This window comes from Erpetoichthys calabaricus, chromosome 8 (genome assembly GCF_900747795.2).
Source record: "Erpetoichthys calabaricus chromosome 8, fErpCal1.3, whole genome shotgun sequence".
In the NCBI taxonomy this organism is placed as follows: domain Eukaryota; kingdom Metazoa; phylum Chordata; class Cladistia; order Polypteriformes; family Polypteridae; genus Erpetoichthys; species Erpetoichthys calabaricus.
Window position 1 is genome coordinate 172,032,241 of NC_041401.2, and position 19,831 is coordinate 172,052,071.

The 19,831-nt window shown below is 38.0% G+C and overlaps 1 protein-coding gene across 1 annotated transcript in view; it reads left to right on the top strand.

Moving 5' to 3' along the window:
* The window catches only part of kif1b (kinesin family member 1B), a 193,838-nt gene that overhangs the window by 81,226 nt on the left and 92,781 nt on the right, over positions 1 to 19,831 (top strand). The window contains 12 exon segments of the mRNA XM_051931432.1: positions 990 to 1,169; positions 1,467 to 1,532; positions 2,482 to 2,660; positions 3,368 to 3,479; positions 5,897 to 5,974; positions 9,962 to 10,027; positions 10,122 to 10,139; positions 10,761 to 10,836; positions 11,659 to 11,737; positions 13,618 to 13,760; positions 14,729 to 14,770; positions 19,195 to 19,328. Coding sequence (XP_051787392.1) covers positions 990 to 1,169; positions 1,467 to 1,532; positions 2,482 to 2,660; positions 3,368 to 3,479; positions 5,897 to 5,974; positions 9,962 to 10,027; positions 10,122 to 10,139; positions 10,761 to 10,836; positions 11,659 to 11,737; positions 13,618 to 13,760; positions 14,729 to 14,770; positions 19,195 to 19,328 — 1,173 coding nt within the window.

The following is a 19,831-nucleotide window of genomic DNA, read 5'->3' on the forward strand; positions in this document are numbered from 1 at the left end:
AGGCAAGCAGGAGAGTCACCACCTTCAGGGATGGGGTATTCAGACCAGCAGATACAAGTTTCGTTGTGAAAATGTAGCAAGGGTTAATCTTGAAAGACAGAAAACTATTGTGAAAATGGAAGTGTAAAATTAACAGGAGCTATCAAACTGAAGGTGCACTGCTACTAAAATTCCGGGCTTTAAACCGTACTATAACGTGAAGGAGAGCTTTTGCAAAATCTAGACACAAGAATGTTAATGAAACTGGAATGACAATTGCTGTGAATCAAAGGTTAAAAAAAAAAGTTGTTGTATCTGGAATCTTGGACTCTGCATTGAATGCTGTGTGGGGTTATAATACCGAGCATTGTGACATCCGGAAGAGAGCCCTAGGAACAGTGTTACACATCCTATCAACGCAGTTACAAAAGTACGAGCCAAAATGTGATGCATTTGAAAATAAAAAACAAGAATGTTCACTGGTTCATAACTAAATGATTAAAGCAATAGTCTCAAAGGTAAAGCCTTCACAGATAAAATTCTCCTGGACCAAAAAAAAAAATTGCCAAAGTGGTTCAGCTGATAATCACCTTCGATTCACTTTGATATCTGACCAAACATAAGTTCCCAAAAATTGGACTTTTATTTGAGGTTTTCCAAAGTCCACAGTTCTTTTCCTTTTATGCCATTCTGTTCCTTATGGTATGGCTATTGTATAGAGCTTTGATTAGCTGATCTTCTTTTTATCTGTCAGTGTTCTGAAAACATCTGTGGATGTAGCAGTCATGCTTCACCTTCACAGCTGTATGGGTTCAAGTCTGCCTGCTTGTTTTTATCATTTCAAAGTTTTATTACAAGGCTTGAGTTCTGTTTCCCCCCATTCTTCATTTCAACAACTATATGTCTGCATTGTGTGAGATTCTTCACCAGGAAGCCGAGGGACAGTCTAATGGTTTGTTTATGGGCACATGCAGTTTTAACTCATCTGTTCATTTATTTTCTTTTCATAGTTGGAAGACCCTTCTTTTGCCTCACAGTATCGTGTTTACAATGACATTGGAAAAGAGATGTTGCAGCATGCCTTTGAAGGGTACAATGTGTGTATTTTTGCATACGGACAGACTGGAGCTGGGAAGTCTTATACTATGATGGGGAAGCAGGAAGAAGGGCAGGAGGGTATCATTCCACAGGTAAGATTTACAAAATCTAAAGCTGAATCTTGGGCTCTGTATAGCAACAATTACAAAAGAGGTGACCACATTTAAAAATATATACATAATGAGGTAAGAAAGAAGGTAACTGAAAAACAGGCATAAAATATTCACTGGGAAGGTAATTTTGTAGCAGTTTTTTCTGTCTGTTTAAGTGTCATTGGCTTTCTTGATGCTTCTCATGGGGTAAAGTCAGAGAGCAATTAGCTGATCACGAGTGATATACTGCATCTAACCCCCTCCCCCTGTCTCTCCTTCCCCTCTCATTTATTGAAGCTCTGTGAAGAACTCTTTGAGAAAATCAATGACAACAGCAACGAGGAAATATCATACTCCGTGGAGGTGAGCCATAACAGCTTCTTTTTGGGATGGGGTACAAGGACAAATTTCCTTAAGTATACCTTTCCTGCCAAGCTCATTGCCCTGTTCTTGACACATACTGAATATTTTAATATTATTCTCAAATAGATAGCAGCTGCCATCCTTTATTACGGATGAAGACAAATCCTGTTGCCATAGCAACCTGACGTCAGTTGGAGCACTAACGCAAGCACAAATTTAATTCAAAGGAGCTTTTGGTCCTTTCAGCAGTACCTTTTATTTCACAGCCAGTACAAGTGTATAATATGTGCATTAGAGTAAACTGTGTTTCTTTTTTTTTCCTTGTATGCTACATGTTGAAGAAGACAGTAGAATATTAATACTGCAGTCTGGCACTTCAGTTTTTCATTTTTGCCAGAATGCCTTTGCTTTACCACACTGTTTGGTTTTAAATGTGTCGTTTGCCCATTATCTTTCACAGTGGTGGCCCATCAAACTGGTGAGGTGATATCTACCATTTTCCGAGCTCCAAAGTGTAATCACATTTAAGATGAATTTTATAAATTTGTAATAATCTTACAGAAATGACTGGTTGTGTTTTTATTATAAATGAGATTTAACTGGAGTTACACCAGGATTTCAGAAAAAGTTAAAGAAGTTTTCTTAAAACAAGTCAAGTCCATATATGGCAGATTAATTGTTGTGGGGGGTATATCTGTAATAGGTGAACTAATCAGATACAATCATGCCTTTCCCAAAAAAAGAGCAGAGTGATTTAAATAAATAAGATGGGTGATGACTTTGTCTGTTATAATAGATGTCATTCACTTCCCGCCTACCCCTATTTTGTGTAAGATAGTCACATAGCTTCTATTGAAAAACGAATGCTAATGTTTGATTTTTAAGTCATGTGTCCATGAGTAGCATAGCATGTAGCCCATTTATATTATGTTTTTATGTCTTTAATTAGGTGAGCTACATGGAAATTTATTGTGAGAGGGTGCGAGATTTATTAAACCCTAAAAACAAAGGAAACCTGCGTGTCCGGGAACACCCTCTTCTGGGGCCATATGTAGAAGATCTTTCCAAACTTGCTGTGACCTCCTATACAGACATTGCAGACCTGATGGATGCAGGAAACAAAGCTCGGTAAGTGGTATCCTGGTGAGGACATGAGGAACTTTAAGGCTGTTTACAGTCCATAGCTGAGCACTAGGGAGTTATTTCCGAGACCAGCTTGATCCTGAGAGATGACCTCACAAGTTTCCTGCTGCAAAAGGAGGATATGTGACTTAGTGGCTAAGGATCTGGATTCTAAACCAGATGGCAGAAGAATCTGTAGCTTATGTACCAAACAACTGAACTTCTCATACATTACTTTGCAGGTTTAAAGCTATTTGATTCTAAACAGGAAAAAACAGCTATAAAAACTGAAGCTGATTGCAGGATGCTTGCTATTCATTTAGTCAGTCACTTTTCAGAAGTTCATAAATCAAATGGAAATATTGTTATAAAATAAGTAAGTGTGGTGTAGTTTCTTTTTGTTTACTCTTGAGTACTACTTATGGTTATCACGCCCTCTGCACTGTAAATTAATTTTAAATATATTGAACCAGTTTAGATGAAAGAGCGGACAAGTTTCAGATGTTACAATGATGACAGCAAATGATGGACATATTACCAGTAACTTGACGTCAGTAGGGTTTCATGGTTTGCTTTCATTAGCCTCTTGCCCTTGATTGATTTTTTTTTCTTCTTCATTTTGGATTTGGAAACATAGACTGAGGTTATTGGGTGAGTTGTATTCTTCTAGAGTATGCAGCAATCTTGTAAACCTTATTCTTGTACTCTTGCAGAACCGTTGCTGCGACCAACATGAATGAAACCAGCAGCCGCTCACATGCTGTTTTCACAATAGTGTTCACTCAGCGTAAACATGACCCTGAAACGGACCTCTCAACAGAAAAAGTAAGGTTTCTGTCAGGCTTATATTAGTATATCTGTGTATGATGGTTTGTGTGGCATTTATGATTTAACACCCTGTGTCATCCATGTTTTAATGAAATGATTTAAATGTAAATTCTTTTAAAATAAGAAATTAAATAATACTAAACAAAGTGCTCAATATGTTTCCATATTTCTCATTTTAGTAGTTTTGCTGAGGTTTTCATTTATTATAATTAATGAATTTCCGTAAACCCCTAATCCTTACATCTCTACCGAAGTGCATAGGCTTCTGATTTTTTTTCACATTAAGGTTTTCATTCATTGCGGAATTGACACAGTGTAATCATAGCAAGTGTTTAACTTGAAGACAAAGAACTTTGCAAGGTGGTTGTGACTGGGTTTGTTAATAAAGGTAAAAATAAAGATGATGCCTAAGCTGAAAGGAAGTCAATCCAAAATGTGCTTGTTGAGTCAGATACTGTCTGACCAATAAATAGGAAACAAAGGCTAAAAGGTACAAAACAGTGAGGCCCTTATCTTAACTCAGGAATAGTCACCTTTTTAACTTTGGTTACTGGAAGAGACTTGAGGCCCATTTTAACAGTTGTGCTGAGCCAAGTAGTGCATAAGAAATAAGTACAAGGAGGAATGATAAAGAGTTGGGGCACCATATACCGAACCCCGTATATATTTGGCAGAAAATAACAAAGACGAGTTTGCTTCATTGCCAATACGTCTTTCCAGTTGCAGGTTCCAAATCAGACTGGCCCAAGATGACAGTGGAATGGGAGGGTTCAGGGGACTGAAAGCTGGAAGTGATGTCAGTTGTTGTTCCGTTGACGGTCATCAGATCTGTTGAAGAGAAGGGAGGTGAAGCTTTAGACAACTGCACCTATTCCTCACATGGGGTGGAATTTTCATTTGATGAGCCCCGAAATTGTTTCCCAAGCGCATGAATGTGACAAATGATAGCAGTCATATAGTTTTTGTTTATTGCTTGTTTATATCTACTTGGTTTTGCATATCCAGGTCCCTAAGTGTACCTATGGCCATCCTAATTGAATCTAGGTTAAGAGTAGAGAATTGTCATGTGAATACACTAGAATATTGTTAGGAAAAATTTGGTACCTTTTCTTTTAAAACATGGTACCTTCAAAAAGTAGCAGTTAATTCTTGCAGCTCTCCTTTTAGTTCCATTTTCTCATATAAGCTGGCTTTACAGATTAGAGATGTTCCTCTCCCCTCCTCAGTTATCCTAAACAGTTTTCTGGCTTTTAGCAGTGTTCCACTACTTTGTATGTGCTTTCCATGTTTCTGTTAGATTCTTTTTGGTTGGTGGCTTTGAATTTTAATTGTATAGTAGATGTTTGTGTGTCATTGTATTCTGCTATAGGCTGGTTTCCTGTTTAGAGTTGTTTCCTTTCCTTCTGAGATAGGTTAGCCCAACCACCACCAGTAGCACTGTGCTAAAAACAGGTTCAGAAAATTTATGAATGAATGACCACTGGAAATATCATTATCTGACTTCACAGAAATTGGCACTCTAATAATTTCTATAGCCAGCTGACTACAGTTGTTGCCAGCTGCGCACAAAAGCAGAGTTATGTAGAGTTTTCCTGTCTTTGCACTCTACTTAATACCAAACCATATGTGGTCATGTTGATTTAATTGTTGATCTTTTGTCCACCACGGTGTTTACTTTCAGTCAATTTCATCTACTTTTATTTCCAGCTCAGAGTATGCATATTGTGCTAAGCTGCATTTTCAGAGTTATCAATGGAACTGGCAAGTGCATGTAATTATAGATTATACAGGGATTAAGTTTATATATAAATTGGTGATTGGTTTAGATACAAGCACAAAAGAGGAAAACCATTGCAGTTATACTGTAGTTGAAGATAGGTGAGATTTGACGAATTATAACAGCAACAGAAATTCTGACCATCCTAGTGACTTGTAAAAAAATCAATTCAAAGCAACTACTTATAATACCTTATGCAATTGTAAGCAATGGGGAATAAGGTATTTCTCATTACACAGATTAACATACATATCCTGCATGTAAGAGATTGTACTACTGTGCTTTTTTCCCTCATAATTTTCAAACTTCTTGTATTATAAAGATTTGTTTCTGTTTGCTATATGTAGGACTGGATCTATAGTCAACTAAAAATCTATTGTGAATGCACTGGTATAGGTCAGCTATGCATTGTATCAGTTGAAGTATTTAGAAAAAATGCAATAAAGAGTTGATAAGTTGGTACCCATATATACTGATGTTGCACATACAGTAGAGGTAGGCACATGTTATCAGAATTGATGATCGTAACAGTTAAACAATTGATTACCACACTCCACCCCCATTACACCTTCTCACTGTCTTCCATTTTGAATCCTAGAAAATTACATATTAATGACCTGTATATTTCTTGTTTTAGGTCAGCAAAATCAGCTTGGTGGATCTGGCTGGCAGTGAAAGAGCTGACTCTACAGGGGCTAAAGGGACAAGGTTAAAGGTAACCGTGATAATTCTATGGAAAAAGTATAATCTACGAATTGACCAGCAGCTTTATTCAATGGTCCATTGTTACAAATAGCAGTGATGATGGATACAGATATACTGTGTATCTCTGGGGCATTGACTGTTCCAAGAAAAAGGTGTTTGATCTTGCATTTTATCATTGTCATCCAGAAGTCACATTAGTTTTAATTCTCATGATTTGTTACTGTTGCATTTTTTTGTCTTGAAATTATCATAGCAACTAATACAGTGAAAGTGCATTAGCCTCCCCACCCTCACAAAATGTACTTCTCATGTAGATTTAAAATTGAGTTTCAGTATACCTACATACCATCTAAGGTAGCGTGTAGCTTTGATGCCATATGAGTCCGGGGAAAAGTTTTCTCTATTAGGTTGGTTGATTCCTTCTTCCTCTTCTTCTTCTTTCAGCTCCTCCCGTTAGGGGTCACCACAGCAGATCGTCTTCTTCCATATCTTTCTGTCCTCTTTATCTTGTTCTGTTACACCCATCACCTGCATGTCCTCTCTCACCACATCCATAAACCTTCTCTTAGGCCTTCCCCTTTTTCTCTTACCTGGCAGCTCTATCTTTAGCATCCTTCTCCCAATATACTCGGCATCTCTCCTCTGCACATGTCCAAACCAGCGCAATCTTGCCTTTCTGACTTTGTCTCCCAACCATCCAACTTGAGCTGACCCTCTAATGTACTCATTTCTAATCCTATCCATACTCATCACACCCAGTGCAAATCTTAGCATCTTTAACTCTGCTACCTCCAGCTCTGTCTCCTGCTTTCTGGTCAGTGCCACCGTCTCCAACCCATATAACATAGCTGGTCTCACTACCATCCTGTAGACCTTCCCTTTCACTCTTGCTGATATCCGCCTGTCACAAGTCACTCCTGACATTCTTCTCCACCCATTCCACCCTGCCTGCACTCTCTTTTTCACCTCTCTTCCACAATCCCCATTACTCTGTACTGTTGATCCCAAGTATTTAAACTCATCCACCTTCGCCAACTCTACTCCCTGCATCCTCCCCATTCCACTGACCTCCCTCTCATTTACACACATGTATTCTGACTTGTTCCTACTGGCCTTCATTTCTCTCCTCTCTAGAGCATATCTCCACCTCTCCAGGGTCTCCTCAACCTGCTCCCTACTATCGCTACAGATCACAATGTCATCAGCAAACATCATAGTCCAGGGGGACTCCTGACTAATGTCATCTGTCAACCTATCCATCACCATTGCAAATAAGAAAGGGCTCAGAGCCAATCCCTGATGTAATCCCACCTCCACCTTGAATGCATCCGTCACTCCTATAGCAGACCTCACCACAGTCACACTTCCCCTCGTACATATCCTGTACAACTCTTACATACTTCTCTGCCACTGTCGACTTCCTCATATAATACCACAGCTCCTCTCGAGGCACCCTGTCATATGCTTTCTCCAGGTCCACAAAGACACAATGCAACTCCTTCTGGCCTTCTCTATACTTCTCCATCAACACCCTCAGAGCAAACATCGCATCTGTGGTGCTCCTTCTTGGCATGAAACCATACTGCTGCTCACTAATCATCACCTCACTTCTTAACCTAGCTTCCACTACTCTTTTCCCATAACTTCAACAACAACATTTATTTATATAGCACATTTTCATACAAACAATGTAGCTCAAAGTGCTTTACATGATGATGAAAGAGAAAAAAGACAAAATAAATTAATTAAAATTAGGGAACACTAATTAACATAGAATAAAAATAAGGTCCGATGGCCCGGGAGGACAGAAAACACAAAAAAAACTCCAGACGGCTGGAGAAAAAAAAATGCTGTGACTCATCAATTTTATCCCTCTGTAGTTACTACAGTCCTGCACACCTTCCTTATTCTTAAATATCGGCACCAGTACACTTCTTCTCCACTCCTCAGGCATCCTCTCACTTTCCAAGATTCCATTAAACAATCTGGTTAAAAACTCCACTGCCATCTCTCCTAAACACCTCCATGCTTCCACAAGTATGTCATCTGGACCAACGGCTTTTCCATTCTTCATTCTCTTCATAGCTGTCCTTACTTCCTCCTTGCCAATCTCTTGCACTTTCTGATTCACTATCTCCACATCATCCAACCTCTTCTCTCTCTCGTTCATTCATCAACCTCTCAAAGTACTGTTTCCATCTGCTCAACACACTCTCCTCGCTTGTGAGTACGTTTCCATCTTTATCGTTTATTACCCTAACCTGCTGCACATCTTTCCCAGCTCTGTCCCTCTATCTAGCCAATCGGTATACGTCCTTTTCTCCCTCCTTAGTGTCCATCCTCTCATACAGCTCATCGTACACCTTTTCTTTAGCCTTCCCCACCTCTCTCTTTACCTTGCGTCTTAACTCGTTGTACTCTTGTCTACTTTCTGCATCTCTTTGACTATTCCACTTCTTCTTTGCCATCCTCTTCCTCTGTATACTCTCCTGTATTTCCCCATTCCACCACCAGGTTTCCTTTTCCTCCTTCCTCTTGTCCAGATGTCATGCCAAGCACCCTTCTTGCTATCACCCTTACTACATCTGCTGTAGTTTCCCAACTGTCTGGTAACTCTTCACTACCGCCCAGTGCCTGTCTCACCTTCTCCCTAAACTCAACCTTGCAATCTTCCTTTTTCAACTTCCACCATTTGATCCTTGGCTCTGCCCTCACTCTCATCCTCTTCTTGATCTCTAACGTCATCCTACAGACTGCTGCTTAACTACACTTTCCCCTGCCACCACTTTGCAGTCTTCAATCTCCTTCAGATCAACTCTTCTGCATAGGATGTAATCTACCTGTGTGCATCTTCCTTCACTCTTGTACGTCACCCGATATTCCTCTCTCTTCTTAAAATACGTATTCACCACAGCCATGTCCATCCTTTTGGCAAAATCCACTATCCTCTGACCTTCTTCATTCCTCTCCTTGACACCGTACCTATCCATCACCTCCTCGTCTCCTCTGTTCCCTTCACCAACATGTCCATTGAAATCTGCTCCAATCACCACTTTCTGTCCCTTGGGTACACTGTTCATCACTTCATTCAACTCACTCCAAAAATCTTCTTTCTCATCCATTGCACACCCAACTTGCGGGGTATATGCACTAACAACATTCATCATCACACCTCCAATTTCCAGCTTCATAATCATTACTCTGTCTGACACTCTTTTCACCTCCAAAACACTCTTGACATACTGTTCCTTCAGAATAACCCCTACCCCATTTCTCCTCCCATCCACACCATGATAGAACAATTTGAATCCACCTCCGACCCACCTGGCCTTACTCCCCTTCCATTTAGTCTCTTGAATGCACAATATATCAACCTTCCTTCTCTCCATCATATCTGCTAACTCTCTCCCCTTACCAGTCATACTGCCAACATTGAAAGTTCCAACCCTCAGTTCCACTCTTTTTGCCTTCCTCCTCTCCTCCTGCCTCCGGACACGTCTCCCCCCTGTTCTTCTCCTTTGGCCAACTGTAGCTCAATTTCCACCAGCACCCTATTGGCTAACAGTACTGGTGGTGGCCGTTGTTAACCTGGGGCTCGACTGATCCGTTATGGAAATTTGTATTGTTGTCCGCATATTGATTTGGAAAAATTTTACACTGGATGCCCTTCCTAACGTAACCCTCCCCATTTATCCGGGCTTGGGACCTGCTGTGGCATCCCCTGTGGCTGTGGGTTAATTCTTGTTTTTGTGACAATGCCTAACACATATTTATCTTCCATGTTATAGCCTTATTAATAAATTATAGGCTAATTTAAACATAAGTGGAGGTGGTTTACCTAGTGTTTCCTTATCCTCTCTGAGGATCTCCTGTCTTTTGGTTATCCTCAATGATATGCATTGCCACAATATGGTTTCATCATGCTTGGCATGGGATTCACCTTAAAGTAATGTTTTAATTTCTTTTCAATAAGATTCTACTTTTATGTATGTTACAGGAGGGTGCAAATATCAACAAATCTCTGACAACATTAGGAAAAGTCATTTCAGCCCTAGCAGAAGTGGTAAGTATCTTATGTGATGTAGTACTTAATTTTGGAATGACTGCCTAGGATTTCTCTGATGTGTTCTGCTCTTCTCTTATTGCTGCACTTGTAGGACAATTGCACCAGCAAGGTAATGGTGATTCTCCCATTTCTGCCTCTACTATTAACATAGTGAACAACATTATTTCCATTTCATGTTACTTTTAGTTCATATTTTATGCTTAAAACTAAGTACTTTCCTTTACCTCATCTTTTTATATTTATATTTTTAACAAGTACTGAACTAACATTTGAGCAGGGTAGCTAAGTATTATTAGTCTGCTCAAATAAAAGCAATGGCAGTTTTATTTACCTCAATATATAGCTAAATAATGTCTCAAACACCAAGTTTTGTGGCTTTGACAATACTTTTTTTTGCTATTTCATAATTCTGAGAAGACTTTAGGAGAGTCTTCTGTCATGCTGTGTGTTACAGTTTTCTGTGTAAAATGTGGTGACATCTTCTCTGTTTCAAGTACCTTTCCCTACTACCACTAGTTGATGGTTTTATGTCAGCACAGTGACCATACCACCTATCACAATGAAATCAGAAATGACAAATACTTAATCTGTGACAGAAGTGTCTGTTCATGAACTCTCATGTTACATTCCAAAAGAAACACAAATTTAGTTTGGAACTTTGAGAAGAAAATGGGATTTTGAAATTTGATTCCTTGTTATTTTTGTCTAAAACCCATCTATTGTTTACCAGAGCAAGAAGAAGAAGAAGACAGACTTCATACCGTATAGGGACTCTGTACTGACTTGGCTGCTCAGGGAGAATTTAGGTACTGCCCATCGATAAATAGAAATTGTTGACGTGTTTGAGTGTTTCTCCTCCAGGTTGTTTTAGGGCTTTGCACAGAATTAACTAGAATTCAGTATTATTCTTTTTACTTTTACCATCTTCAGGATGGATTGAATGATAGGATATGTTCACTCTGAGCAATGTACAAAGTGAAATGAAATGACCGATAATATCCAGTTTTCTATAGCTTCTTTCTTATTACCATTTTTTTTAAACCTTTTCATTATTAAATGACTCTCTGACCCTGAATTGAATTATGTGGGCTTGCAAATATTATGTTATGAAACACCAATGAAATATGCTTGAAAGCAGAATACAATCCTGAATACAAAATAATCGGTATTGATTTACTGGATTTTTTTAAAATTTGGATAAATTGTGATAGTGAGAGACAGTCAGTATTTTGAATATCTGTATGCATATATGTTGAAGATGCTTTTAGCTGATTTCCTGATTTTCTTTCATATCTCTCTTGGAAAAGTCACCTAGTTAGGCATCTGTTCAATGGCAGAAAAAAATAATGTTTTTGGACGAGCAAATATTCTGTCTTGTTGAAGTAACACTTAGGCTTTAACTAAATATGAAGTTGTTTACTAACGTCCAAAAATTTTGTAGGGTAAGAAAACTAATCCATTGGTACTTGTTGTTTTCCTCATTGTTTTAGTTATCTTTTCTTAAGCTCCGTGGACAAACAGAACTACTATGTTTATAGCTCAATATATTAAGTTTTAAATCCACAGACATCATTCAGATTTGTACAAACCTATTTGTTTATCAAAATCTATTTTCTTCACCACAACAGGAGGTAATTCCAGGACGGCAATGGTGGCAGCACTAAGCCCTGCTGATATCAACTATGATGAAACACTTAGCACTTTACGGTAATGTCTAAAATATTTCTGTAGTCTAGCAAAAAAAACAAAGGGTCATAGTTACCAATAATAATGAGAAAAAAATGGACCGCTGGAGCTATGTTTAATTTAACCTTGGTTAATCAATAAAAACTATCATTGTCCCAGTACTGTAGTTATATTTTTGAATTTTCTGTTTTATTTCCTTCCCCAGTAGCTGAATTTAACAACTTTTACTTTATGTCTTTCAAATTCTCTTTTTACAAACTACATTGAATACAGTATACACATGGATATACACCAATGGAACTCTCTCACTACAAAGAATAATTCACAAACCCAACTTTTTCAGATTTTCCAAACCACAACCTGCTGTTCCTCAGCATCTCAGTTACACCTGTTAGCTGGCACCCCAGTAAAGTGGTAACACAGCAATTTCTGCACTTACATGACAGCCACAAAGCTCAAATGATGAAGTGTCTCTCCAGTAATGTCTATAACAAGACAACTTAATGCAGACCAGATTGTACTTTATACATATCGACTGATGCATCAGCCCTTAGTTTGTATGTTTTCAAGTTATGGATATACTTCCACCAGAAATGTGGGTCAAATAGTTTAATCATTTTGCTGTTACTTTCATCAGGACATTACCATTAACAATTTTTCTACTTCTACCTATTTCTTGAAAATGTACAAAGAAAAATCCTTCCAGATACATTCATGATGTGATTTGATACATTCATGATGTGTGTTGTTTTATTAATGATTTACAACAGAGAATCATTATTTTTAGAAAAAGAGATGCAGTGTTAAAAGTTATGATTATAAAAGTACTGTACAAACCAGGACAACATTTAATATTTTGATCTTATTTAACGAAGGAACAGTTAGTTTAGAACAGATCATACTAGAGTTGGAGACACACTGTTGTAAATTTCCACCTATTCAGGTTGTACAAAAACCTTTCTAACATGGTCAAGAGCACAACAGCTTAACTCTAATACTTGTAATAGGTGAAACCATTTTTAATATTAGAGATGATTTTTAAAAATCATTCGAATGTCAGAATGTTACTTTCTATCTGGTAAAAGTAAACAAAGGTAAACATGCACTTCAATGCCTTAATTCGAAAACATTGGTGCCATTTAATTTCTCCTGATTGCACCCATCCCCCGTGACCCTGTGTTCGGATTCAGCGGTTTGGAAAATGGATGGATGGATGATTGCACCCATAGCCCTAGGTAGTTGACATGTGTATTACCATGAGAATTAAAAATCAATTACATTCACTGATTATGTGGTGGACTTCAGTTAAATTGTTGGCCAAGAGGTACCTTCTGCTTTCTACATTGTACAGTAATACCTTCAGTTGATGAAGAAGTTGTTTAGTTCATTCTAAGAAATATTGTTGTATATTATTTTCATGACATATGAGGAAGATTATGTTTATTACATCCATCCATCCATCCATTTTCCAACCCGCTGAATCCGAACACAGGGTCACGGGGTCTGCTGGAGCCAATCCCAGCCAACACAGGGCACAAGGCAGGGAACCAATCCCGGGCAGGGTGCCAACCCACCGCAGATGTTTATTACATTTTAAAAATATTTAAATAACTACAGTATATGTGAATGCCTAAGTATTCATGTATAATATTTTCAATATGCATGACATTAATGAAAAACAATGACTATCCTGTGCAGGTAGGGTGCACAGTGACCTCCGCAATGCTCCAGCAGATGGGCAGTTGAACATGGGCATGCACCCATAGTGCCTTTTATGCAGAATGCATTATTGAGGAGGTTTGTTCTCCCAGCATTTGTTAACTGACAAATTACTGTGGTGTACTAGTGACCAGGTTACTAAATCTGTTATGATGGCATTCATTCTCTTCTTTCTCTTGCAGGTATGCAGATCGAGCCAAGCAAATCAAGTGTAATGCGGTGATCAATGAAGATCCTAATGCTAAGCTGGTGCGTGAACTGAAAGAGGAAGTGACCAGACTGAAAGACCTGTTACGTGCACAGGGTCTAGGAGACATTCTGGACAGTAAGTTTGCCTCAAGCTTTCTAGTGTAATTCTTTTACCTTTCTATTTTGATTTTTCTATTCTTTCATTTATTTGAACTGTACTTCTGACTTCTTGCAAGACAAGTTGTGTTTAGGTCATTGTTTTCCATCTGATCTGTCATCTGTTCATTTATGTGTTCCATCTATCACTTAAGTACCAGATATACAATATAGACACAAAGGTAATTTGTGTTTTGAAAATAAGAACTCGGTAAGTCTGGGGCTGTTTTTTGGACTAAAGGATTCCCCTACACTTTCCTGCCAGTCATTACAGTTGGCATGGTTGCATACTTGTATGTATGTATTGAAGGCCTCTGTCCAAACATCAGCAGCTTTTTAAAACCGTGCAAAAGATGGAAACTTATAAAACCAGAACCAGTCACTCCCACCTTCCCTTTCAAATGTTGTTTTTTTTATATGGGCTAATTTTTTTTTAATGTTGTGTGATATGAGATAATGCTGTGGATTAATATTTGGACAACCATAATCTTGGGCACTCTGCCACCTCTGAGGTGACCTCCAACTCAATGTCAATATTAGATTAAGACAAATGGGGGGAAGCCACTCAGTCCTTGTCTTCTCTAAAACCTACTAAATTGGCTAAAATGCTGCCAAAAATACTTTTTGTTTTGTTGCACATTTAGCTTAGTAACACATGCTATTAGGGTAGCTTACTCTGAATTTATGGGTGTACCAGTTTTGACCTTGGCTCTTCTTTTATATTAAGTATCAATAGCCAAGCTCCCACCCAGCTTCACGCAAAGATCCAAATTCAATAGTCAAGCTTTTGGAGCCCGTAGTGAGATATGGGTGTTTCTCATACTTTACTAATCCTATCTACTGGTTCTCAGTTTTGTAAGATGCTCCCCATCTTCCTTGGTTTTCAGTAGTTAGAGAGGCCTGTACGCTGATATTTGACCCTTCTCGTGTTCTCCCGATTCCCTTCAGTTGTTCCAATTGAAGATGATTACCCAGGAAGTGGAAGCAAATGTGTGTATTCATGTAGTGGTACGATCTAACTCTCCTCTTAACCCACCCCACCTGCTCTGCTCCTTCCCCTCGCTTCTGGCTTTTTAGACCTTATGCTGTGCATGCTCTGAGGCTGAAAGAGAGAGAGAGAGGGGACAGTTTATAAGATTATTTGCTGGGGGTATGTCATAGATTCTGATGCGGTTTATACTGAGGCCTGTAAACCCAAACTGACCCTTGCATCTGTGCATGCAGTGCCTATGTTCTTAATGTACATGGCAGTTTGCAAGAGGACAAGCTAATGTGGGATTTGGCTTGACAGAACCTATAAATCCCAAGATTTCTTTTGTACCCTGCACAGGGTACCTTTCAAGACTAATTTAGCTGCTTCATTCAGCCTTGCAAACTTTTCTTAATGTGAGTGCTAAAAGTGTATCTTCTAATTAAAATCAAGTGTTTTAGGTATTTCAGGGTCAAATCCTATTACTGCCTAATTTTGTTAAATGGATGATCATCTAATTTCCTAGTTATACATCCATACCAAAAGGTACTTTGTTGAACAGTTCTGTTATAAGTTTGGAGAGATTTGAGGATGATGTTCCCTTTCTGTTATGCTATGAAAAATGAATCTTAATTGGCTGAAATTCACTATGCAATATTCCTGAGACTGACTGCACAAGCTTCTTTATAGACCCAATAGTGCCCTTTCACTCATTCTGCTCTTTGTTAAACATAGACAAACCCAGAGTAACTTTATGCTAACATGTAGATTATAAATCCTTTTAATTAAGAGATTCCAGATGGGCAGAATAAATAAAAAAAGTTCAATTAGTTAAAATTGTAAATTTCATAACTATAAAACAATTTATAAGGCTTGATGGAGAAGCATGTGTTACATGTTTCAACACTCCTTCACCTTTAATGGCATTTGTTCACAAGCATACTGAAAATTCTTTTCTTGGATGGAATAAAAAAAATCTCTTAATTAAACAGTTCTTGTGGAGCAGAATTTTCAGAATTGGCCAATATTTCCAATATATTGTTCATAATCATAAGCAGAAGAATATTAGAAACTGTGTGTTTAAACACTTTACTCCGATTTACATAGTTTTAGTTTTTGTGCACTTTTGTGTATTTTCGTAAATTGTAAGTGGACTACAGAAGAGATTTTGGCCTGAATATTTTAGCTTTCTCTTGTATTTTGCCCCACTGCAAAGGCTGCAGTTATCTGCATTTTCATCAGTAGGATGTGGACACACATACAACTGTATTTTTAGGGGATGAACCACATTCCATTGAGCAGCACAGCCTCACAAATTATGAATAATTAATCAGCGCATTTTGTTTCTCCACCACATGTGTAAATTAAGGAACTATTTTAGCAGTACTTTGATTTAACATTCCTTTGTTAAATGTGAACATTAGATCCTTTATTTCATATAGACATGCTTTCAATTCTTGGTCAAAGCATATTATGAAAAGTTTAAAAAATATACTTTTTATGCTAAATTAATTGTTAAAAACAATCAAACGTAAGCATTAGCAAAGCTAGTAGCATCTGAAATATTATAGATAAAGTTTTTAACCAAGAGCTCATTATAGGACACCTGGGGCTGGTAACCCTAACTTTTCTTGTTTAAAGTTAACTAACATTCTACTTGGCCTTCATAAACACACTTAAATTCTGAATATGTGGAATAAAAAGTTGTATATAGAACTACAAACATTTGAGGAATGGCCAAGTTTCATTTTGGAGTGTTGGCAGTATCGCTTAACTGTTGTTTATTTCACCTCCTGTATACGTACTAGGCAAAATGATTGAGGATTGAACATATTTCAAGTTGATATCAATTATTTACTCACCATCCATCTGTCTGGGAGTCTGACGCATCAAAATTTTTGTGAAATGTGACTGTTATTCTAAATTACATTCATTATATGTGGTAAAAGAAATTAAAAAGACACATCTAAGTTTTAATTTGTTTTTCCTTTGTGGAAGGCATGGTTACAATTTTAATGAATTCCTTGCATAAGGGCACTGTCATGCAGCATTGCAAAAGATGAGTAGCTGTTGTTCTCAGAGGATGAGAAGGACTCTAAATGGAACCCAATACAATGCATGCCTTGATCTTTTTCCCTGCTTCTGCTCTGCAGCTCTTTCCTTGTCTGTTAGTCTTGTTTTTGTCTTTTAGTAACAAAGTTGGCAGTTTTCAAACTGAAGAAATTTATATTATTGTACAGATGCAAAATAAAAAAAACACATCAGAGTACGACTGGCAATGCTGGAAGTAGTTTTAGTTGCATCATCCTGTGTCTTCATTGTAAGCTTGAATACCTTGTTCCTACTGACTTCCTAACTGTCACAAGCAATTGTATATCATCTTATTTTCAACATAAAGTAACACACATGAGCATGAACCCTAGCTCCCTAGTGAAATTATGACTATGATCTAACCATTATCATTGAAGAAAACCACAAGGAGGAGGAAGGAGCCATAAAGCTCTATAAAGGAATGCAGACCTTTAACAGGCAACATTCCAGATATTACAAAATAAACTGAGAAATGAAAATAAATGTCCTTGTGAGGTCTGTCCTACTCAATATTTTGCTGCATAGATTTAATTTATCTACCTACAGTGAACTCCGAAAGTATTCAGACTCCTTTACTTTCTGTACACTTCATTATGTTATAGATTTAATTTTAAATGGTTAAATTTGCCATTTTTGCTCATCAGTCTATACTCATTTTCCCATAATAACAAAGTTTTGCAAATGTATTAAAAATTGAAATCTCAGTTTGCTGTGGCTTTCTAAATTGTGGTCAAGTGCATCCTGTTTGCTTTAATTATCCTTAAGGTGTGTTTAGAACTTGATTGGAGTCCACCTGTGGCAAACTGAATTGATTCAACATAGTTTAGAAAGGAACACTTATTAAACTTGTGTATAGAAGGTCCCACAATTCATACTGAATGTCAGGACAAATACCAGGCCAGTAAACCCAAGGACCTTTCTGTGGACCTCTATGATCAAGTTGCAGTGAAGCGTTGATCAGGGCAAGGATATAAAATCAATTCCAAAACTTTCAGTGTTCCTATGAGCACAGTGATGCCAGTTATTTTGAAATGGAAGAAGATTGGATCTACCAGAACGTCTCCTAGAGTTGGCCTTCTGGCTGAAACAAGTATGTGGGCATGAAGGGTCTTGGCCAGTGTGTATGAGGGCCTTGGCCATGGACATGACCATTTGTCACTCTAATGGTGCTTCAGAAGTCTTCTGCAGAGATAGGAGAACCTGTCGGAAGGACGACCATGTCTGCATCAGTCTGGTGTTTATGGTAGAGTACCTAAGTCCCACTAAGCATTTGCCAAATAGCAATTAAAGAACCATGAGAGAATGAGACAAAAGATTATCTGGTCTAATTAGACAGAAATTTAACTCTTTGGATAGAACTCCAAGCACTATGTCTAGTGAAGATAGCATGTTGTTGGCAGCATTGTGCTATGGGGGTGCTTCTCAGTGGCAGCAACATGGAGACTTATGTGAACTGAGGGAGGATGAATACAGCCAAATAGATGGTGCTTATAGAAAATCTGCTCCAGAGTACATGTAACCTCAGACTGGAGCAACAGCTCACCTTTCAGCATGACAATGTCCCAAGGCATACAGCCAAGAGAGTAATAGAGTAGCTTTGGGGCAAGTCTCTGACTGTCCTTGAGTGGCCCAGCCAAAGCCCAGACTTGAATCCCACAAAACATCTTTGGAGAGACCTGAAGATGGCATTTTACAGACACTTTCTGTCCAGTATAATGGAGCTTGAGAGCATCTGCCAGGATGAATAGGACCAACTGCCCAAATCCAAATGTGGAAAGCTTGTACAGACTTATCCAGGAAGACTTGAAGCTTTAATGGTTGCCAAAGGGGCTTTTGCAAAGTACTGAATGAAGGGTCTGAAGAATTATATGAATGAGAGATTTTAGTTTTTCATTTTTAATAAAACAGGTTTTTGCTTTATCATTATGAATTATTAGATATAGATTGATGAACAAAAATGGCAAATGTATCAATTTAAGATTAAATCTATAGCACAATAAAGTATGGAGAAAGTAAAGGGGTCTGAATACTTTCTGTATCTACCGCCCTTCTACATACAGATTAACACTGGATTGATTCCCTATGCTCTCTTTAGAAGAATTACAGTATGATCAGCTTTAAAACTGCCACATTTGCCCTCAACCTTACCACTTTGTCAATGTGTCCTTTGAAAGTTTTTGTGTGTCTTACTTTAGTCTTTCCTACTTTTCTCTTTCTCTGTTTTTCCTCTTTTTATCGCTCCCACCCGCACCCTTCCACCTCCAATGTTGCTCAGACTTGAAAGACATACACAACAATAAGCATAGATATTTGCTAGCCTCTGAGAATCAACGCCCTGGCAATTTCTTCACAGCACCCATGGGCTCCCTGACTGCCTCCCCATCCTCCTGCTCTCTAAGCAGCCAGACTGGCCTGCAGTCAGTCTCCAGTATTCAGGAACGTATCATGTCGACGCCAGGGAGTGAAGAGGCCATAGAACGACTAAAGGTAAGGAGCAAAGTCAAAAATGTGTAGTTTCATTTTGGGGGAAAACAATGCTGTCTAGATTTCACATGCTTACAGTTCTAAGGGTTGAATCTTAGAAGAATAGACTGTTCAAATTTGCTTTACAAACACTATAAAGAAATAATAGTCTGAATTTCACCAGTTTATTAATTGCTATTTATTTACCCAGATTAAAAATTTTAAAAAAATATTGACAGTGAGTAATATTGGCAAACCAATAACAATGACAGGGAGCAGTGGAATTTACTTCTCCATTAAAATACTATGTCTAAGTAAAGAATTGTTCCACTTTTTGATTCTGAATAGTCTAGGTGGGATTTTATAGCCTGTGACAGTTGCACACATATGGGCTGCTTTTTCAATAGTGCTTTTACTTTCTCCTAGTGTTCTTTTTTTAACTTATTTAACCTATTTAGTCTGGAGAAATCTAATTTATTATTGTTTCAAGGGCCCCCTTTCTTTTTATTATATATTAATACTTGCTG